Genomic DNA, 20,108 nt, shown 5'->3' with positions numbered 1-20,108 from the left:
ATATAAGGTTAACTGAGGTTTCACTATATGTTTTGAGCGCGAATTACCCAGTGTTCCCTGCTTGCCTTCTCACCAATCAACATATACTATTTTCTAAGAGCGCCTACAGATGAATTGGTGTACGGGTGTTTTATTTTTTTATGCTGAAAACGTCCCCTTTTTAAAAAAAAAAACTCCTTGTGTCCCCCCCACCCCGCCCGCATCCTCCACTTCACGCGCCCTTCCTAGCAGGCGGGCAACTCGCCCTTCCCCCTCCAGAGGCGCCTCTCCCTCGCCTTCCATCCCCTCCCGATGGCGGTTGGCGCATGCGCACTTGACGGGAGGCGGCCCAGGCCATGGCGGCCGTTTAAAGGTAACCGATTGAGCCAGAACCGGAGCGGCGGGTTTTTGCGCCGAGAGGTCCCTCTCCCTCCCTCTACCGAGCCCCGTCGCCATACCAAAGTGTGACGAGACTCAAGATTCAGGCCTGACGGGAGGAGGCGGAAGGGCGGGGGGAAGGCCTAGAATTCCCGCCACCTCCCCTTGTGAGCTCCGAGGCCCCACATTCCCCCCTCCCACCGCCGCCACCACCATAATTTGGAGGGACGCGAGGAAAGACTCCCTAGATAGAAGCGGGGGGAGCCAAATCACGCGCCCGCCACCCCCACCCGCCTTCTGAAAGGAACCTTCCACCCGCCACTGTATGCTATCCCTCTTCTCTGATTTAGCGCCGAGGGAAGTTCCAATCAAGTCAGAGGGGGGCGCCGTCCCCATAATCCGCGCCGTCCCCGTTCCCATTGATTTTAGCCCCCTGCAGCCAGGGCTGGGGTGGAGGGAGCCCAGAGCTCTCCCTCCCCATATCCGCTAAAGAGGGGACCCACCTCTCTCTTGCCCCAGAGGGTACTGAGGAAAACACAAGCCGAGAGGTTTCGGAGGAAACCCAGTTGGCTCCCAGCTACTGTATAGGAAAAGCCCCAGGATGTACTGAGCGGTGGCGGAGACGCAGCCCTCACCGGCTTGTTTTGGGCTCCCCTCAACTCTGGCACAGAGGACTAGGAAGCCTTTTCGGGATAGAGAGCGCGCGTAGGGGGGCCCTATTCCTCTTTGGGGGCCTCATAGTTGAGAGCTGGGTTAGACAGGCCATAGAAAAGCCTCCCCCTTGGTTTTATAATTATTGCTGGGAGACTTCGCGTGTGGGGGATAGAATCCCCCCCATGAATGTCTTGTTTGAGGGGAACCCCCCTCAAGGTTGCCAGTCTGTCCAGTAACCCTAATAGAGTCCATCGGAAGGATCTGAAGCATAGCCCGTCCACGTGTCCCTTTTTTATCCAGGGAGAGCGGGAGCTGTTACTCCAAATAATCATAGCCGGGGACCCCCGAAGCACCCCTGTCACTTGCAGGTTAAATCATCGGCGGCCTAGGCAGAAAACAAGTCGCTTTGCACCCAAGGGCCCTTTGTTGGGGGGGGAGTGGCTTTTCCGCACCCCCACGATACCGGCGGCGGGGGATTCAGTAACTGAACCTGTTAGCAAGGTGGAGGAGAGAGGGCCCCGTTTCTCCCTTTCCCTGTATAGCAGGGAGTGGCGCCCAGTTTCCCGCTTCCCCCACCCCAGAGTTTTGGGACTTGGGGAGGAGAAGAGAAGAACCGAGATGATCCTTGCAGCAGCTTCGGCGGCGAGAGGAGAAGGGTCGGTGAGTCAGTGAGACCGGCAGGGGGAAAGTGGTGCAGCAAGAAAAGGGGGCGATGGGTCTCGGTGGGGCGGGCGACGGCGGCGCCCCCCGAGGGGTCCAGGTGGGGGATCCGGGCCGGAGAGGGGAAGAAGAAGAGGAGGGAGGAGGCGCCGCCGCTGCCGCCGCGGCAGAACCCGGAGCCTGAAGGCGCCCCTCGTCGCTATGAGATCCACCGTGTACAAAGCCACCGCGGCGGCAGCAACGACAACGACGGGGCCGGGTTTGCTGGAGCCTGGCCCGGAGGAAGAGGAGGAGCCGCCGCCACCGCCTCATCTCCGCCAGCCTCCGCCTCCCCCGCAGAACCAGATCCCCGTGCCGGCCCCAGCGGCGGCAGCAGCGGCGGGCCCCAAGGGCCGGGCCATCGTTCCGGCGGCGGCCGCGGCCCCGGGACAGCAGCAGCAGGAAGGCGGCGGGGGCTGCTGCTGGGGTGGCCTGGTCCCCTCGCCGTGCCCGGTCGGTAGCACACGGCAGGCGGGCGTGGGCGATGCCGCCGGCAGCTCCCGCCCCTCCAAGTACCAGGCGGTGCTGCCCGGACACACCGCTGCTGCTGCCGCCGCCACCAGCGCCGCCGCCAAGGACTGCAAGCGAGGCGGCGGCGGCCCTCACGCCGGGCCTGGAGGGGCTCCGGCGTCACTTTCTCCCTCTCCTACGCCGCCGCCGCTACCACCGCCGCCGCCGGTTTCCGCCACGGCCGAGCCTGGACAGCCTCCTCCAGCCCCAACAGCAGTACCGGCGGCGGCGGCGGGAGGATCTCCGGCCTCTTCCGAGCCCGGCGGCAAGTGGAAAAGCAGCGGCTGCAGCAGCACCGGGAGCGGCGGTGGGGGAAGCAGCCTTTGGAAGAGCCCCATGGGGGCCGGCGGGGGTGCCTCCTGCCAGACGGCCTGCCTCAAGCAGATCCTGCTTCTCCAACTGGACCTTATCGAGCAGCAGCAGCAACAGTTGCAGGCCAAGGAAAAGGAGATCGAGGAACTCAAGGCCGAGAAGGACACAGTGAGTTGGGGGCCGGGACAGAAGGGGTTAACGTTCATCAGGTTGGAGGGAGCGCGGGAGGCAGCAGGGATCTGACGAACGATGCGGCGCTTCAGGGGTTAATAGGTAAGCGATGGGTTGGGTGTTCGCTGGTTTTCTAAGGGTTAATGGGGAGCGCATGCATGGTTGAGAGTGTTGTTAACAGTGGGAGGGGTCAATGCAAATTTCGCAGAGGCATATGGGGGCTAATCGAAGGGATGCAGGTGCTCAGTGGGAGTGAGTGTGATGGGGTAGGCTTAACTGTCGCTAGCAGTTTCAGGAGAAATCGGTGTGTGTATGACTTTGAAACCTGATCTGAGAAGGATTTCATGTAGATGTGTGCAGTACAGTAGATACGTTCAGTAGGAGGAGATGAATCAAGAAAAATAACAACGAGGAGTTAGGCTTAATTAACTGGAGGTGATCAAAAGGCCCTGCAGTCCAGTCCCTATGCAGCAACACTCCTCAGTGATCATTTCTCTCCAGAAGTGGGCCTGGTGAAACGTGGCCCATGTAAGGGTTAATGTGGAAAGGAATGATCCTGAAGTGACTGGGTGCTTGCATATTGAGGGTTAATGGGTGCAAGAAATCAAATGATTTTCTAATGCTATTGGAACCGGGTCTAAAATGGTAGGGGTTAAAGGTGGAAACCAAACAAAGGTTTAGTACACACTTAAAGTGTGGGGTGTAAATGTATATAGGCCAATAGTAGAACTGTAGTACTGGAAGGCCAATAGAAGGTGTGATTAACTCTTTAGAGTTAATATTCAAGGACAGTTGAAGGCCCTTCACAATTAATGGTACTAAAAAGTAGTGTGCAGCAGCCAAAGTACTAAGGTCTTGGCACCATGAGAGTCAAGAACCAGGAAGGGGTTGACAACCTAGGGGTTAAGCTGAAAGGTCTGCTTGGTAGCTTGGTTAGCTTACAGGTGGAGTTAAGGGCACTGGCACAAGGTGGGAGTAGATTTAGGAATGTTGCAGTTTTCAATGAGTTAATCAGGTTAGACTAGAGAGTATGTGGCTCATGGGGCCCCAAGACTGGAAGAGTGCTGTGGCAACAGCAGGGTTAACTCAAAGCATCAGGCATGTGCTGTGTGCTACAAATAGGGTTAATTTAAAGGGGCCCTAGCTTGGGGCTGTGGCTGCCATATTTGGGGGAAGAGGAAAGCAGCTTAAGCAAAACAATCAGCTGCAGTGTGTACCATGTGGACAGTAAGGTGGGGGGAGGTCTCTAACTGGTGTGTTTTTAAAGGAATATTTCAGGTTTGGGTTTAGCATCCCATCTCGGTTCATCTAAAAATGTTGTCAACCCCGTCTTCTTTCACAGAAGCACCAGCCCACTTTTTATTATGATTACTGCAAAATGTTTATTGTGTTGTACTCCTGCAAGGTGCTTCTTTCCACCCTTGCCCTGCCATTGTGCCCCCCTAGCCAGGGTATCCCATATCTGACAAGGTTGTGCCAAACCTTACTGTTGAGAGTCCTTGACCCTTGCAACGAGAGCTGCTCTTACGGAGAGTGTTGCTCATGTAGAGATCACATCTGTAAGGGAGGGGATATTCAATGCGAGCATGAGGGGAGGTGATGCTGTATAGCCCCCTTATCTGTCTATGCCATAAGAGCTGAATGAGGCATAGTTTGAAGATTGGGGGAGACCCTCTGGATCAGCTGCAAATGAAGGTTAGTTGAGTGGCTTTTTTATGTCAACTATCTGTAGCAAAAGCAGTTTAGTGCATAATGTTCATTTCTAAACTGTAGTCCCAGAAGCTGTTCAGTGTGTTTTCTTTCCCCATCCTCACATTGCCACAAAGGTCTTGTAATCCTGGCCTGTATGCATGGCACGTCTGCAGCCTAAAAATAGCCCCCTCTTCCTGGTTCCTGCAGCTGCTGCTGCAACCATTATTGTGAAGGAAAGTACCCCCCCTCCACTTTTAGGCATGATCGTCAGAGTCTGCGTATAAAATGTATGCGTGTAGCGTTGTTTCTGGTTGCAGGAAGTGGCGGCAGTTTTACTGTCTGTAACAGAAAGATGTGATCCAACACAGATAGCGTTAAAAAAAAACCCCATCTCCCATCAGGCCTGTGCTAAGTTAACCAATATGGAGGTGCTGGCTGCCTTCTTGCCGTCAAAGAATGTGATGATGGCAGACAGAGTACTTTGCATGCTCCTGCAAAGGCTTAAAAAAAGAAATCAAGCCCTCACATAACAAACGCCCTGAAGAGCTAGAACACACACAAAACAGATAAATGCAAAGCTTGTGAGTCAAGCTGATACCAAAACTGCTTGGGTCGGTTGTTGTTGCATCTGCTGACTGCAGATTTACAAAGTACCTGCAGTGGTTCTCTCCCTCACCCCTACCAGCCCCCCCTTCCCTCTTAAGGAGTAATGCCAGAACCCCTAAGAGTGTCAGTTCAGTATTTTGGTTTCACATATACAAACTATATGAATGCTCTTTGCTTTTTACCATCCAGAGTGATTTTAGTTTCTTATATGCTATGTGCAGCATTAATATCTAAAATGGAGGCTTTTATAAGTCTTACTTTAAAATTGAGAGACTCTGAATCACTCAGTGCTCCTGTTAAGAATTCATTGTGGGTTTTTGATGTGTTCTTTCTATTTACATTTAAACAAAAAACAAAATCCTAGTACAAAGCTACCCTCACATAACTCTTACTACAAAAGTTGTACTTAGTGTTGACGCTGAGCTAAGTGGTACAGAGAATTAAATGATGTGGATGTCTGTGTACCGGAAAGGGTACAAAGGAAAACTGAGAAGTGGGGCTATGATAGAAAGAGCTGAAGAGGATGTACTTTGTAGCCCTCCTCAGATAGGGAGCGGAGGCTAAGGAGGGTGGCTTACCAAAAGCTTCATGCTGAATCCATGGCTGAGCTGAGTTTGTATCAAAGTCTTCAAGCAGCAATGCTCCTATCATGAATAACAGCATTCTGCCATATTTTTGTGCAACTGCTTTAGGAATTATCCAATCCTTGTTGGCTTCAGAGCTTGAGATATATGTTAATTGCAACCCTTTGAGATTTGTTCATAGTAAGTGGCTTGAGAACCATGGGGACATGATCTGCTCCCAGTTTAATGAATGTGAGCTAGGAAGAAGTAGTAAACATTACTTTGTATTTTTAGCAAGGCAGTGTGGTTCTCAAGGATATGCATACTGTATGGCATAGGCAAGTGGCACACTATACCTATGGGAGTCTAAAATATACTTGGAGAGACTGCTGCTCCACAGCTCTGAAACTATTAATATCCCAACATGTGCATATTTCTCAAGGTAGAATGTGCGTGCAGGTTGTGTTCATGTTAACAAAGGGAAATAACGTAAGCTGTACTTGCAAGGACAATTCAGATTTATTTATTTCATTATTGCCCCACCTTTCCTCTTAAAGAAAATCCAGGGTGGCATACATACATAAAAACAAACTTGATAAAATAAAATACATTAGAAAACTTAAAGACTGTAGTAAAACAACAATACATACCAGCAAGTGGAGATTTTAAAAAAGACTCTACTGTCACCCTCACCTTTACAGGAGCACTCATTTCACCTCCAACTCATCCTTTAAGTGATCTGGAGTGGGTACCTCAAAATTTTCTGGTGTTCTGTGTTCCCAGTGTAAATCCTCTTTGTCCATGTAGTGGAAGCAGCTACCATAGAGTTCTGTCATAATGAGGAAGTAGCTATTTTCCCTGTGGTCAACAGATGCAGCCTAACAAAGAGGTATAGAATTGCCATGCAACAGTTCTGCATATCTGTCAGTAAAACAGAGTACCCTCAGTTGTCTTTAATTGAAAAAGGGTTGGATGTGTTTGGCAACCCTCACTTTAGAAAACAGTATCATGGGCAATAAACATGTCCAAATAGGTTCCAAGACTGTTGTGTTTGGAATTAAAGATCAGCACTCAATGGTAAGCATTGCAAGATTAAACGAATACTGGAACTTGCATAGAACTGTCCCGATCAGTTTGTTCCCATCATATGCTAAAGTAAGGGTGAGGTTTAGTGATCGGAAATATGTTCAGCTGATGGACTGCTACCTTTAACATCCATATTGCACTGTTGCATTTTCAGCTCTTTGCTCGAATTGAGCGTATGGAAAGGAGGATGCAGCTGGTGAAGAAGGACAATGAGCGCGAGAAACACAAGATACTTCAAGGGTACGAGACAGAGGAGAAGGTTGAGTCTGAAGTACCAGAGAAGTTGCCCATAGAATGCCAACCACCAGAACTTCTGGAGACATCACAACCACTGCCTTTGAAGCATTTTCCATATGGGAGGAATGGGAAGGGTCACAAACGGTAAATCAGAGTTGCTGTTGCTGTATGTTTTCCTAGATTACCAGTGTGCGCACACCGTAGCCCGCTTCACCTTAAAATGCCGCCACTGAGATAATAAAAGGCCATCACTGACATAATTGCATTCACTGCTTCTGTACTTATATACATCTGTATTTCCACTTGTGCCAATTGAGCCTAGATTTTAGACTAGCTTCAATCCTGTTCAAGTGGTTCTCACTCACAGAATTTTAGGCACTGTAATTCTGTGAAGAGACTAAGGATGTTTAACAGAAGTTTCAACATCCTGCAAAGGTACAATTTCCAGTGTTACCTGGGGAAGCTGCAATAATTAAACCAGGTTTCAAACCTATTAACATTTGTAACACATAATGCTCTCAGTTACCACTATCTCTTAAGTAGCATTTTTCTTAGTGGTTTTCCATATAGGCAGAATAGTACTGGCTGTTGGCTTGCAATCTCTGTTTCTTGTTTATGCAATTCTTTAGTGTGATGCCATCATATCTGCAGCCTGGCAGAAATCATAGAATAGCACTCACCCCATTTGTCATGATCCCAAGCGGTGGTGCCTTGATGGTCATGCATAATTTGCTCTGTGATACAGCTTGGAAGCTTGTCTTGAGTCCATTTATCAATCTATTTTTAGAATAAAATAAAAATAAAGCAGAGACATTGGGAATCATTGATACTCCATGTCTGACATGCTTTGTATTTATGTTGGTATTTTGTTGCAACACCCCCCCCCCCGAAATTGGTATGATGAAGAGTGGGTTTATAAATTAAACAGTATAAACATATTTGAAATGATTTCTGTATGCTAAACTGGTTGTCAATAGGAGCTGGTGGTTCCTCTGCAACATTTTCAGTATTTTCTTTGCTAAACCTGTCCCCTGTTATTTTTGCAGGAAGTCTGCTTTTGGAAGTGCCGAGAGGAAAACTCCAGTGAAGAAGCTGGTGGCCGAATTCTCAAAAGTCAAGTGTAAAACGCCAAAGGCTTCCCCATTGAAAGAGGAACCCAGCAGTTCATTAACTGAATCAATTAGCAGACGTGAGCTGCGAAGTCAGGAGACTCCTGAGAAAACCCGGTCATTAGCGGACACTCCACTGAAATCATTGGCCCCTTTGAGAGGATCCGGGTGCCATTCAAAAGACAAGGGTTCCTCCAGTGAAACAGAAGACTTGCCGTACCTTTCCACCACTGAAATGTACTTATGCCGGTGGCACCAGCCACCTCCTTCACCGTTGCGAGAGACTTCTCCCAAGAAGGAGGAGATTGTAGCAAGTAAGAGGCTTGCTTGTGCCTTTGTGGTGGTTGGCCTGATGTGGGTTGGAGGGGGCGTGGAACTCATTCATTTGGGGTTTTGTTTAAGAGTCTTTTGAACCCTCGAAGATAGCCAGGTTGTGGCACTCCATTTCTGAGTGATGCTGTTTTAGGTTCTGAACCTCTGGTTGGAGTACAGAAGCTTTTGAAGCCCACATCGATCTAGAACAGGTGTGGGCAATGTGTGAAGAAGATCAACCACCCTGTCTAATGACCTGTGGTGACATTTCTGGAAAACCATGAAATTTGTGGCTTACCTGTGCTCATAGTGAATGCTGTAACCACCTGCTTTTGCCAGCAAGCTGCTCCGTTTCATGTCTTCTGTAATGGGGAGCGGTCTGTGTAGAAATGATAGGAAGTGTATCAGTCAACTTGTTGTCTGATGAAGACTAGATAAACTGACACAAGATGGTTCTGGGCCAGGAGATACGCAGTTGCTGGAGTGACCCAAGATATCTGGTATGGCTGGAGTGCTCCAAAATAATAATTTGGACCTCATTCTGTCTTTGTTTCCGTTGCATGGCTTATATACATTTTGGGCTATGTTTCAAAGGATCCCTTTTATACACAGTTAAAGGTCCACATATAAACCTGCTGATTTTGTGGTAGTTCTTGCTGCTGCAGCAGCCAGAGTCTATGAGGAAAACTGCTGTTCAGTTTTTAAATCAGCATGCCTAGTCTACAACTAGCAGTAATCACCATAAAAAAGGGTGGGGGAGGTGGGGTGAGTAGAAATGAGAGAACGATGAAAGAAAGGACAGTTACGCATATGATTGAAATGCAAAAAAATGGCATCACTTTACAGGTTGGATCAAAAGATTGGGCCTGTAAAGTTACATCATCAAATGGGCAAAGGCAAATAGACTTGCATGTATAGTTTACTTATGGGGGTATTTGCTAGTCTTCTGGATTGCAATCAAAATGTTTAATGAATTTAGAAGATGAATTGCCATGTTTATGCACTAACGGTATGCTAAGAAGCCACACGATGTTTGTTTAATGCCATTTTTACTAAAAAGTCACATTCTAAAGTAAATGCTGTATGTCTAGTAGAGGGCATGAGTCAGCCAAGTGTCTTTATTTTTGCATTGAAACAGAACTTAAGTTCTGCGCTCTGAATCAGTTATGCAAATGTTCTTGTATTTCCTTGAAACATCACTACTTATAAGCGTCAATATAAATTAGAGGTTTGTACACTTTTTATGAAGAGCAGTGCTGTGGTGGAAGAGGAATAGGTAAGTGATGAGCGTTGCCTATGTGACAGGAGGCCATGAAGAACAGGTATTTAGTCATAAGTGATCTGCCAAGACCCAGGTGCACAAGCTCTACCATCTCAACACCTTCCCTAGTTTTCAGATTCTTCCTTGTTCCAGTCAAAATCCTGCAAGTACAGAAGGACAGCAAGCTACCCAACCCTGTGTGTAGATGCTGCATCAATAAAATAAGACCTCCATCTCTATCCTGAGTTTGGTGCTTGGAATCCAATGTGTAGTGAATGTTGACTTGCATCTGTTTATTTATAGGCTTTTATATATTTGTTTGTGTAAGTTGCAGAACTGTTTAGGAGAGGCATGTGGTTGACAAGGTCATGGGCCAGAAAAACCTTGCAGGGGAGCGGGGCAGTAGAGGAAGGATCAAAAGAAAAGGGAGTGCTTCAGTGTTAACAGACTTTGGAGATTCCATATTTGTGAAAGTGCTGGAATTTCTTGAGTTAGAAGCCTCTAAACTCCTAAGACAGTTGCAGTTCCCAGGTTTCCTAGAGGGAAGCCATGGCGGTTAAGCTGGTTTACCTTTATAGTGCAGCCAACTGAAAAACCTTATTTGGTGTCTGAGGTTTTAAACTTGCTGCTATTTAACCATGAGGGCTACAACAGGCTCTCAGTAGTTAGCCTGGAACAGTGGGTGAAATGACTCCAGAATACAGTGGTGCCCCGCAAGACTAATGCCTCGCAAGACGGAAAACTCGCTAGACGAAAGAGTTTTCCATTTTGGAGGTGCTTCGCAAAACGAATCTCCTATGGGCTTGCTTCGCAAGACGAAAATGTCTTGCGAGTTCCTGCGGGTTTTTTCCCCTCCCCCCCCTTTTTCTAAGCTGCTAAGCCGCTTATCAGCTGATCCGATAAGACGCTAATAGCGCTAATCCGTCAATGGGCTTGCTTCGCAAGACGAAAAAACCGCTAGACAAAGAGAATCACAGAACGGATTCTTTTTGTCTTGCGAGGCACCACTGTAGTATCTTACTGGGCACGTCCCCATTTCAAGAGACGGGACTTAATCCTTCGCCCCTGCACTTCCCTACCACCAGAGTAGCAGATGGCAAGAATCTTTTGACCTTGGGCTGGTGTATGTATGTTGGGTGTGCAAACAGTAATTGTTAGATAATTTCCTGATGTGTTACATTCTCCTCAGCAAATTGCCGATTCTTTCCATAATCAGCCCTCCATATGGTTTGCTACTTCTGAGATTTAGATGGAGGAAAGAATAAAGGCAAACATGCTTGAGGATAGTCTTTATTCAGTCACTTCTTAAACATACAGCTCTTCTTCCTCATGTGCCATGAAGTGATTGTGAAGAACGCCTGTGGCAAAAGGATAAATGCACAGGCTGTGTTCTCTACTCACTTTCTTCCAGAGTAGCCATTTTGCTCTAGCATTTTTCTTTGGTGGATGAGTTTCTCTGAGCAAGATAACTGTTAACAGAAAATAATAGGCTACCCCAAGCAGTCTCCTCCATCTCAGACGGTTGCACAATATTTATTTTCTTCTTAGATTCACATCCCACCTTCAATTGTAGAACCCAAGGTGGTGTCCATGTGGTTCCCGGGGGTCAGCCACCCAGACGCTGACCAGGCCCAGATGCTGGTTAGGTTTAGCAAGATGGAGGCTTTATGTGCTTTCAGATCACATTCTGGAATTCATTTGTTGTCAGACTTGGAGGTTTCTTTGCACAGGAAATTTGCCCATTTTTATCTAACTCTTTTGAGTGGGGTCCTGGTCAACGTGTATTTTACAGATACTACAAAAGGCAAGGTCTCACATCTGAGGCTTTGTTTTCTTCATTTTTCTCAGCAAGCGGCCAGTTTTTTTACAAGCTCTTTTACCAGGCAGGGCTCTTTCAAATAGGGAAAACAAACTTTCTTGCACCTTACTTCCTCTTCACCATGATTCTTGTCTGGGGTGATGGGGTATGACTCTTCTTGAAGCTCCCCAAGCCTAGCTATAAAGATTCCCAGTTCCTCCCAATAACAATTATTTTTTATTTTATTGCTTATACCCTACCATCTGACTGGGTTTCCCCAGCCTTGGGCAGCTTACAGCATACATAAAACCAAAGACTTGCAAGACCTCTTGGTCTGAGGTCAGTTTTCTGATGCCAATTCCCCCCGTTTTACCAGCTTGAGCCTGGGCTGAACCGAGCTATCTTGCTGTTCTGTTTTTCTTGTATTTTTATGTTACAAACAAACAAGGTACATTTCTCAGAGAAGCTGTGAAGCCATTTCCTTCAGAAGGTTGAAAGATATTTTTTCCCCTCACAGCAGATTGCAGAAACACATTCTTCTTCTCAGCTGCTGCTTACTAAAATCCAAGTGGCTTCTGCAGAATAAATAAGAAGAGCCTCAAGGTCTAACTAGCTTTCCACACCTTCTTATGCCTTAGAGTTGCATGTTTGACCTGTTATTGCTGTCTTGTAGTATAGAGGGATTTGGAGAATGCTTCTTATAGGACCAGCCTTTATTAAGATAAGTGCCTAAAATCATAAGACTTGTTCTGCTAGTTTGGTTCAAAAGTCCACCTGGTCCAGCAACTTGTCTCCAACTGCAGCCAGCCTGTTGCTACTGAGAAACTTACCAGCCAGGTATTATGAAAATAGTGCCCCTATTACATGCCTCCAGTAACCTCAAGTATAATATAGGCTTCATTCTTGGTTATCAGTGGTAACCTTTTGTCCTTCATGAATCTAAATTATTTTTACAGCCATCTCTCCTGTGCAACATCCTTCAGCAGGGCTTAGATGCTTCTCAGTGATCCTCCAAGTAGAGCTAGGGCTGTTTTAAACTCCAATTAAAGAGCTTGTTTCAGTGGACTAGGCATGGGAGACCTGTGTTTTTACTCAGCCATAGGCTTGAGTGGCTTTGATGAACAGTCAGCAGTGCAGCCTTGAAAGTAGGCTGCCTTCAGGATGCTAGTCTGAAAGACTTCCTGAGAGCTGCCATTCAACTTTGCAAGTTTGGTGGAAGATATGGTGTTGGTTTAAGAGAGCAGATGAAAGCAAGCTCTTGAAATAGTCGCTTGTCCTGTCACTTGTGGCAAATAACCAGCTCTAGGAAGCTTTTGTAGACTTGAGGAGAGCTAATTCTGTTCTTTCAGGCCACAGATATACTAAAATGATGACTAACATATCAATGTGTGATATTTTATGGGTTAGTAACTTCTGTGGAATTAATTGGTGAGGCTAAACGAAAGCTAGCTGATGCTAAACTCTGTTTAACTTCGTAGCAGTGAGGTTAATGTTGTCACAGATGTTCATCTCTCCACAGAAACATTTCTTTAAAATCAGCTGTTTTGACACTTCTCCTCCCTTTCTAGTTCCATCCTGGAGGGACCACATGGTAGAGCCTCTGAGAGACCTGAATACTTCAGAACTTTTAGAGGTATGTTGCTGAATAAATAGCGTTACCAGCCACCTACGAGCTTCTCCGGAAGCTGACCAACTGTCCCCTACAACTAGGAGGAAAGGCATTTTTGAAATTAGCTGACATATCCAACTTTTGCATCCTGGTAATTTGCAGGGTTTTTGCCACAAGGCAGCATGGGTATTGCATTTAGCTTGTATACTGGGGAAGAAAAACGGGCAAATAGGTCTCTTCACCATGGGGAAGCAACCAGTATCATGGCTGGTTTAAATGCTTTCATCCAGGAAATGAAAAGAAAGAGGACCTTCAACAGCTGATTGAGAATCAGTGTCCCTGAAAAGGCACAGCAGATAACGTTAATGCGCGCGCTCTCTCTCTCTCTCTCTGTATGTGTGTGTTAATTTTTCCATTTATTAAACCCTTCACAGAACTTGGATGACAACGTCTTCTCCAAACGGCATGCAAAGTTGGAATTGGATGAGAAGAGGAGGAAAAGGTGAGAGAGAATATCATTTACTAGTTTATTTAGTGCTTAATTTCCAAGGTTAATTTCTAAGTAGTTTGCAAGTATAAAACCAATTACAAAAGATATAAACACAACAAAACAATTTCCTCAAAACATCCACAATGAAATAAACATGCATAGTTAAAATGTACAATAAAACCAGCCCATTACAATATCTGAATCGCCTGGTTTCGCTTGTAGTCTTTACACTGCATTTTGAGGGCTTTTGGGATGGGAGATAACAGTTATGTCGTGGAAGGGGTGTGCAGTAAGAGATTTGTTGATTCTCTTGTTGTAATAGCACTGTTTGGCCTTCTCCCCCCTCAGCTGTCATCTGGGGGCGGCTATTCCATCCGACTGCCTTAGTGGGAGAGATAGGAAGCAATGTTCCTTTCATCAGCTTGCTGGAGGCCTAGCTCCATCAGACACCTGCCCTTGAACTGTGCCAGCTGGCTAATACAGGAACAGCTGCTTAGAAATTGGTGCCTGATTGTTGATTTTGATTTTCCTCTCCCCTCCCTGTCCCTTTTCTCTTGAGTGTTGTGTTTTTTAGACTGTCAGCCAATGGGTAGGGACTGTCTTGTTTTTGATTGTATGTAAACTGCTCTGGAAGCCCCCTCCCCCCCCTTTTTTTGCCAGAGAGCAGAATAAAATCCTCTAAATACAAGGAATTGACATAACTCATTGAAATGTGTAGGCAGTCAGTTTGAGCACAAAGCACCTTTCCACACTAGTTGTAGTTAGCCTATGGAACTCCAGGCCACAGGATATTCTGCCAGTTTGCTTTAAAAAAGAAAAAGAAAAAAAAGATTAGAATAGTGGAAGATAGTTTGCTGCTATCCATAATCAAAACGTCTTCAAGTACAAGTTTAAAACACCTTGTTTTTCTCCTTTCTCTTCTCCCTTCCCTAGGTGGGATATTCAGCGTATCCGGGAGCAAAGAATTTTGCAGCGACTACAACTCAGAATGTATAAAAAGAAAGGAATTCAGGAATCTGAGCCTGAAGTTACCTCATTTTTCCCAGAGTCAGATGATGGTGAGTGGCTTTAAATACGTTATTGCAGGTGTCCTTTTCTCCCACCTGCAAAAGCTTGATTGAGAAGGATTGGCAGAACCCTGTTGTAAAAATAGAAATCCAAAATGTGAGTGGCTATTGCAATTAGATAGTTTACCTTCTCTTCTCTTTTCATCCTAGTTGAAAGCTTGCTGATCACCCCTTACTTGCCTGTTGTAGCATTTGGCCGACCGTTACCAAAATTAAACCCACAGTAAGTATACCCATATCCTTACATTAAAGGAGAAAATATTTTATGGAAATGGGTGGACTTAAATTGTGGGCTTCTTGTCTGAGGGGGTGATCTTGTTTCTGCCTAACGTGAGAGTGTTTCGCTATTTATAGACAAACTTTGATTTCAAAGTGATTTCACAGTTTTGCAATTGAGTGAGCACTAAAAGGACTATGATTTGCAATCTGCTTATTGTGAGGTTTATGGTATTGATGGAACATGTTAAACACACTCCAGCAGGGTTGCCTATTTTCAGACCCAGAAACTCATCCAGGGTGCCAGTCACAAAATGGCTGCCAGGGCATGGCATCACACAAAATGGCTGCTACATCTAAAAGGGGGAAGACCACAAAATGGTGTGGGTATGCCTCTTTAACACTTCTACTCTTAAATTTTATGCTGGGTCTTACCAGCTTTTAGGCTAAAAATGATTTTACTGGTCATACTTCTTGGTTCTGTGCATTCTTGCTGAAATCTTTAGAACCATGGCTTTGTAATATTCTATCCCCTAAGACTGCAGAAGTCAGGTACTGAAAACAGTTGATAAAATGTGACAATTATTTCACTGGATGGCTGATAGAAACTTGATTTTCATGGTATTCTTTCAAATGTCCTGCTTTCTAATTCCATTTGCAAGTTCAACTCAAGGCTTTATCACTTCTTGACATGTTTCGTAGTAATAATTTAAAAAGAATGCTACACATGAAGAACAACATTTCAGGAACTGTTGTTCAGTCTTTTATATTCTTTACAATACCATGCAAAATATGTGCAGATTGGCTACTCTGTGGCTTACACTTATTTCCAGTGTGTCTATAAATGACTGACATGTGCTTATTGCCAGCTCCTCACATAGGACTAGAAACTTGAGCTGCCAGATCTTTCCGTTCACCATAATTAACTGTTTTCCATGGGCCACTTTGTTCCACAGGAATTTTGAACTGCCGTGGCTGGATGAGCGAAGCCGTTGCCGGCTGGAGATGCAGAAGAAACAGACTCCTCACCGGACATGCAGAAAATAGGCATGTCCAACTAGGAGAAAACTCTGCCTTGATGGTAGGCTTGTGCTATTTGCAGCAAATGGCAGAGAACCTATATGTTCTGTCATGTCACTCTTTCCCCGTGATGTATATTCTTGTTTACTATAAATAATTTTTACGCTCACATATAGTTTTATTTTCTCCCCCACCCCACCCCCATAAACTTCTTCACTGGTTTTCCATTTTTTCCTTTGTCTGGCAGAAAGTACTGGAGGCTTGTGTTGGGACAGCAAGGTTGGCAGCTTACAATGCACTTCAGTTTATCTCTATTGGATAATTAACAGCCATTTAAAAACTGAAAGGTGGACAAGCATTAAAAAAATACAATGAAACTCTTCTCATTTGTAAGTTCTCGAGCATGCAAAGCCCACCCCTGCTTTTACAAACTAATAAAGCCTTTTGAAATATTTAGCCTGCTGGTTAACGACCTTGAACATTTGTGTGGGTGGGAGACACATTACCCATTAAGATATATTGGACAAACATTGATGTTTCTTCTTGTCCTGGTGCTTGTAATTGCTGTTCTAAAAAGGCTCCGCATATGGTTCTATACATTTCCTCCCACCTCGTTTGATTTTTCATGTTCTACTGTTATGATATGGCTAGTTAATATATTTTCAATGGATATAAACAACCCTTGTTCATGCCTTCTGCTTCTGATTACAGGACAGCAGGTTATTAAACTTGACATTTTATTACTTATAGTAAAGGGCTCCATACCTTGACAACTATGTCACACTGTTAGTTCTGTTGGAACAGTTAGGTATAAACCAGGGTTGACAGTGCAATGTCAGATTGTCTCCAGACTTTTCCTGGTTTGTTTTACCAGCAGGCTCTTTATTTCTTAGTTTTCTTCTGTTATATACAGTGTTGCTAAATTATAGGCTATTTTTATATATAAAAGAAACAAAATTTTGCACAATTCTAGTTTCTTATTGGAAATTCTCATTGGCAGTTCTGCCAGATTTGCTAATAAATGAGGCATGGAGAATTGAGTAGATACTGACCCGTGGCACTGCCAAGCAGCACAAACGGCATCTCAAAAATAGTCCACCCCAGCTTCACCAAAAATCCCAGACTTTGCCTCTTACCTGGTATATGATGGAAGGACTTTGCTGCTTAGCAGCCACCATGTACTTCCATCCCCAGATCTGGCAAAGCAACTGCTACTGGAGGGAAGGGCAACAATGAGAGAGGCAAAAGGATTTTATCCTCTTGCCATACATAAAGTGATTAATCCCCCCAATATCTCTTGAAAACGATGGTTTCCTCCCCCTGCCTGAAGTCCATTGCAACATAAGTTTATATGTATCTTAGGGAAGGTTAAAGTCTGTTAGATAAGTGGTTGTGCCCTGTATTCTTCACTACAGCAACTCCCATTTGTTTACATTGAGTTAAATCAAAGTAACAGCTGAACCCTTGTGTCTCTTTGAAGCTTGTTTAGCATCTTTTAAGTAAGATTCCAGCTCCTGAAGATGAAACATTCATCCTCTCCAGAGAACAGGGAATTCCTTTATAATTCCACATTCTCATCTGCCTGATCCATGCAATTGCAGGAAGCTGCCTGGGTATGTGTGATGTGCACACATGCTTAGATGAGCAGTGAAGCTACCTTTTACTTCTTTGCATTGAATGAAACTTCTGTATAAATAGAAAGCAAGCTCTGGGTCTCAGTTTCATTGCTTGTTGCAGATCCCAGTGCAGGATGATGTCCAATGCTTTTGCACACTAAGGACATCATTGAAGGGTAAATGCTTATCTAACACATTCGTTTTTCTATCACATCTTTCAAATACTTCTAGTAGTTGCTGTTCCACTTCTGGGTTACGTTCCCCGGGAATTCAGAAGGATACCTCCCCCCGCCCAGAGTAGCACGCTCAATGTAAACATAGTTAAAGAGGTCATGAGTGTGGCTTAAACTTCAAAATGAGAAAAACAGATCCTGTCTTTTGCCAAGTAATCCGTGTAGTTGAGGTAGTGCACAATGCTTGCCTAATTTTATTTTAAATAAGGCTGTATTTGAATCTTTTGCTCTCTTTTAGCATGCCAGCATGCATCCTTATTTTTATTTCTTTTTTGCACCCTGCAGTTACAAGCCTGGATGTTTAAAAAAAAAAAGCCTCAAGTATAGGCTTCTTGAAGGCACTGATTTCAGACTTGATCCTGCCAACACTTGGGCCTACTTTCTGCTCTCAAGTAAGCACAAGCAGTTTGCAAGATTGTGTCTTTGGCCTATATCCCATTGGGGGAGGGGATAACTGCTTTTGCTTAGCCCAGAAAACATCTATTATCAGAAGTGCCACAGTGTGTGTTTCTGAAATACAACAGCAAAATATTCCCTAGTCAATAGTGTGCTGGTTTACAAGAAGAATCCCACTTATATAATAACACATGCAGTTTAGATCTAAGAGGATGGGTAGGTGTGTGGAAGTAGGTAAGGGTTGTACAAAGCATTTGCAGTGGATGTTAGTTGGGAATGGAGGGAATAGCCTTCCCTATAGGGGATACAGCACTGTGAAATTTGTATTTGCCCTTGCAAATTAGATCTGATACTTGGTTTAGGACAAAACATTACTTTTAACCAAGCTTATGGTAGTTCAAAAAAAAAAAAGTGTCTGTAATCCCTTCCTTTGTTTTCTGCCCTTTGACATGTGGTTGTCTGCAAATGCATCCTTTTTGATACCATTTTAAATATGTAAAATCAGTTGTCTTGTAAATATCTTATAAAGGAAAAAAAAGTTTGTAAATACCAAATTTGTGGCTGTTAATGTTTGGGGTTTTTGTTTTTAAAAAACTTTTTGCTTCAGTTCATTTAGGTTTAACAGTGTTAACAGGGAGTATTAAGAGAAATTCTGCTTGTATGTTTAAACAAAATTGAAACAAATCATTTTTTTTTTTACAATAAAATGGAAAGAATATTGATGCTTTTGTCATGCATTATGCATTGTTTAATGGATTGGGTAAAACTTTTGAGCGTCAGAATCTGCCTTTATGGTCATATTCTGTTATATACTAGAAGCAGAAAGGGAAATACATGCCTTATAGCCCAGTCTTATGCACATTTACTTGGAAATACATCTCACTGACTGCAGTAAGACATACTCCCAAGTGAGTGTGCATGAGACTTCAGCCCTTTCTTGGTCAGTGCCAGCTCAGTCCAGTGTGCAGCTGCTGTGAAAAAGGTGAATTCTGTATTACTGAGAAAGGGATTAGAGATAAAACATGCCAATGCTGTTAATGCTGTTATACAAATCTCTTGTAAGATCTCACTTGGAATAACTGGGTACAGTTCTGGTTGCCTCGCCTCAAAATGGATATTGTAGAGCTGGAGAATGTTCAGAAAAAGATGACCCAAATGATCAAGGAGATGGAGCAACTCCCCTATGAGGAAAAAGTTACAGCATTTGGGCTTTTAGTATAGGAAAAAAAGGTGAGTAAGGGAATATATGAGAGAGATGTATAACATGATGTGTGGTGTCAAGGAAATTTTTCTTCCTCATAATACTAGAGCCATCCAGTGAAGTTGAATGGTGGGTGATTCAGAAAAGAAAAGAGAGTACTATGGAATTTGTGCCCAGAAGGTGCAGTGATGGCTTTTAACGAGGATTAGACAACTTAATGGATGATAAGGCTATGTTCTGCCTCCACCGTAGGAGAAACTGAATGTCAGTTGTTTAGGAAGGACAGTTGGGAAGAGTGCTGTATGCTCAGCTTTCCCTTGGGTTGGCCACTGTGAAAACAGGATGCTTGACTAGGTGACCCTTGATAGAAGAAGAACTTGCACTTCCATGAGCTAGTTGGAGCAATTTGATTTGCTGTAAACCAACTTCAGACGTACAGTTCGCTGTTAGGTGTATGCAGACTGTATCCTAAACTGGCAGGTATTGGGTAGAAAGATGGTTGAACAGTGGGATGAAAGGGCAACAAATGCAAGGCATAGCAGTAGGCCTGTCACACTCTCATATAGAGTCAAAGTATACACAAAAGTAGCTCCTGGGGGCAGTGCTGTATTCTTACAATACTATACTGTTTTAAGTAGCTTTGGGTTGCCCTGGGCATTATAAAGCAACTAACACATTTTAATAATAATAATAATAATAATAATAATAATAATAATAATAATATATGCCCAGCACATTTTAACACTTATGAGCAGGACAGTAATTTCCCAAAATGGGAAAAGTGCAGCTTTTTTTTGTATATGTCAGTGGGGATGCCCTAAACTGCTTTATATGGGTGTGCTCTTTTCTGAAGTCTATGTTGGAAGTATGATTATTTTTTGAGATCAGATGCA

The 20,108-nt window shown here is 44.5% G+C and overlaps 1 protein-coding gene and 1 long non-coding RNA gene across 4 annotated transcripts in view; both read left to right on the top strand.

Moving 5' to 3' along the window:
- Nucleotides 1-293: 293 nt before the first annotated feature.
- MSL1 (MSL complex subunit 1) overlaps nucleotides 294-20,108 on the top strand; it is a 26,232-nt gene continuing 6,417 nt past the window's right edge. Inside the window, exons 1-9 of one of the 3 annotated variants that reach the window (XM_081168672.1) lie at nucleotides 294-2,700; nucleotides 6,805-7,031; nucleotides 7,934-8,310; nucleotides 12,936-13,000; nucleotides 13,411-13,478; nucleotides 14,400-14,524; nucleotides 14,684-14,756; nucleotides 15,706-15,830; nucleotides 16,017-18,734. In XM_081168672.1, the coding sequence (XP_081024798.1) occupies nucleotides 1,873-2,700; nucleotides 6,805-7,031; nucleotides 7,934-8,310; nucleotides 12,936-13,000; nucleotides 13,411-13,478; nucleotides 14,400-14,524; nucleotides 14,684-14,756; nucleotides 15,706-15,796 (1,854 nt within the window). In that variant the 5' untranslated portion in view covers nucleotides 294-1,872 and the 3' untranslated portion in view covers nucleotides 15,797-15,830; nucleotides 16,017-18,734. Of the gene's footprint in view, nucleotides 2,701-6,804; nucleotides 7,032-7,933; nucleotides 8,311-12,935; nucleotides 13,001-13,410; nucleotides 13,479-14,399; nucleotides 14,525-14,683; nucleotides 14,757-15,705; nucleotides 15,939-16,016; nucleotides 18,735-20,108 lie in introns of those variants that run through there. The other 2 variants (XR_014001798.1, XM_081168671.1) reach the window with 2 other exon arrangements.
- LOC308572557 lies at nucleotides 10,586-11,598 on the top strand. The gene is made up of 2 exons (XR_014001807.1): nucleotides 10,586-11,336; nucleotides 11,393-11,598. It is a non-coding gene; the product is annotated as an uncharacterized lncRNA (long non-coding RNA).

This window comes from Podarcis bocagei (assembly GCF_964188305.1).
Source record: "Podarcis bocagei genome assembly, chromosome: 13".
Taxonomy (NCBI): Eukaryota; Metazoa; Chordata; class Lepidosauria; order Squamata; family Lacertidae; genus Podarcis; species Podarcis bocagei.
This window is presented reverse-complemented; position numbering and strand designations above follow the sequence as displayed.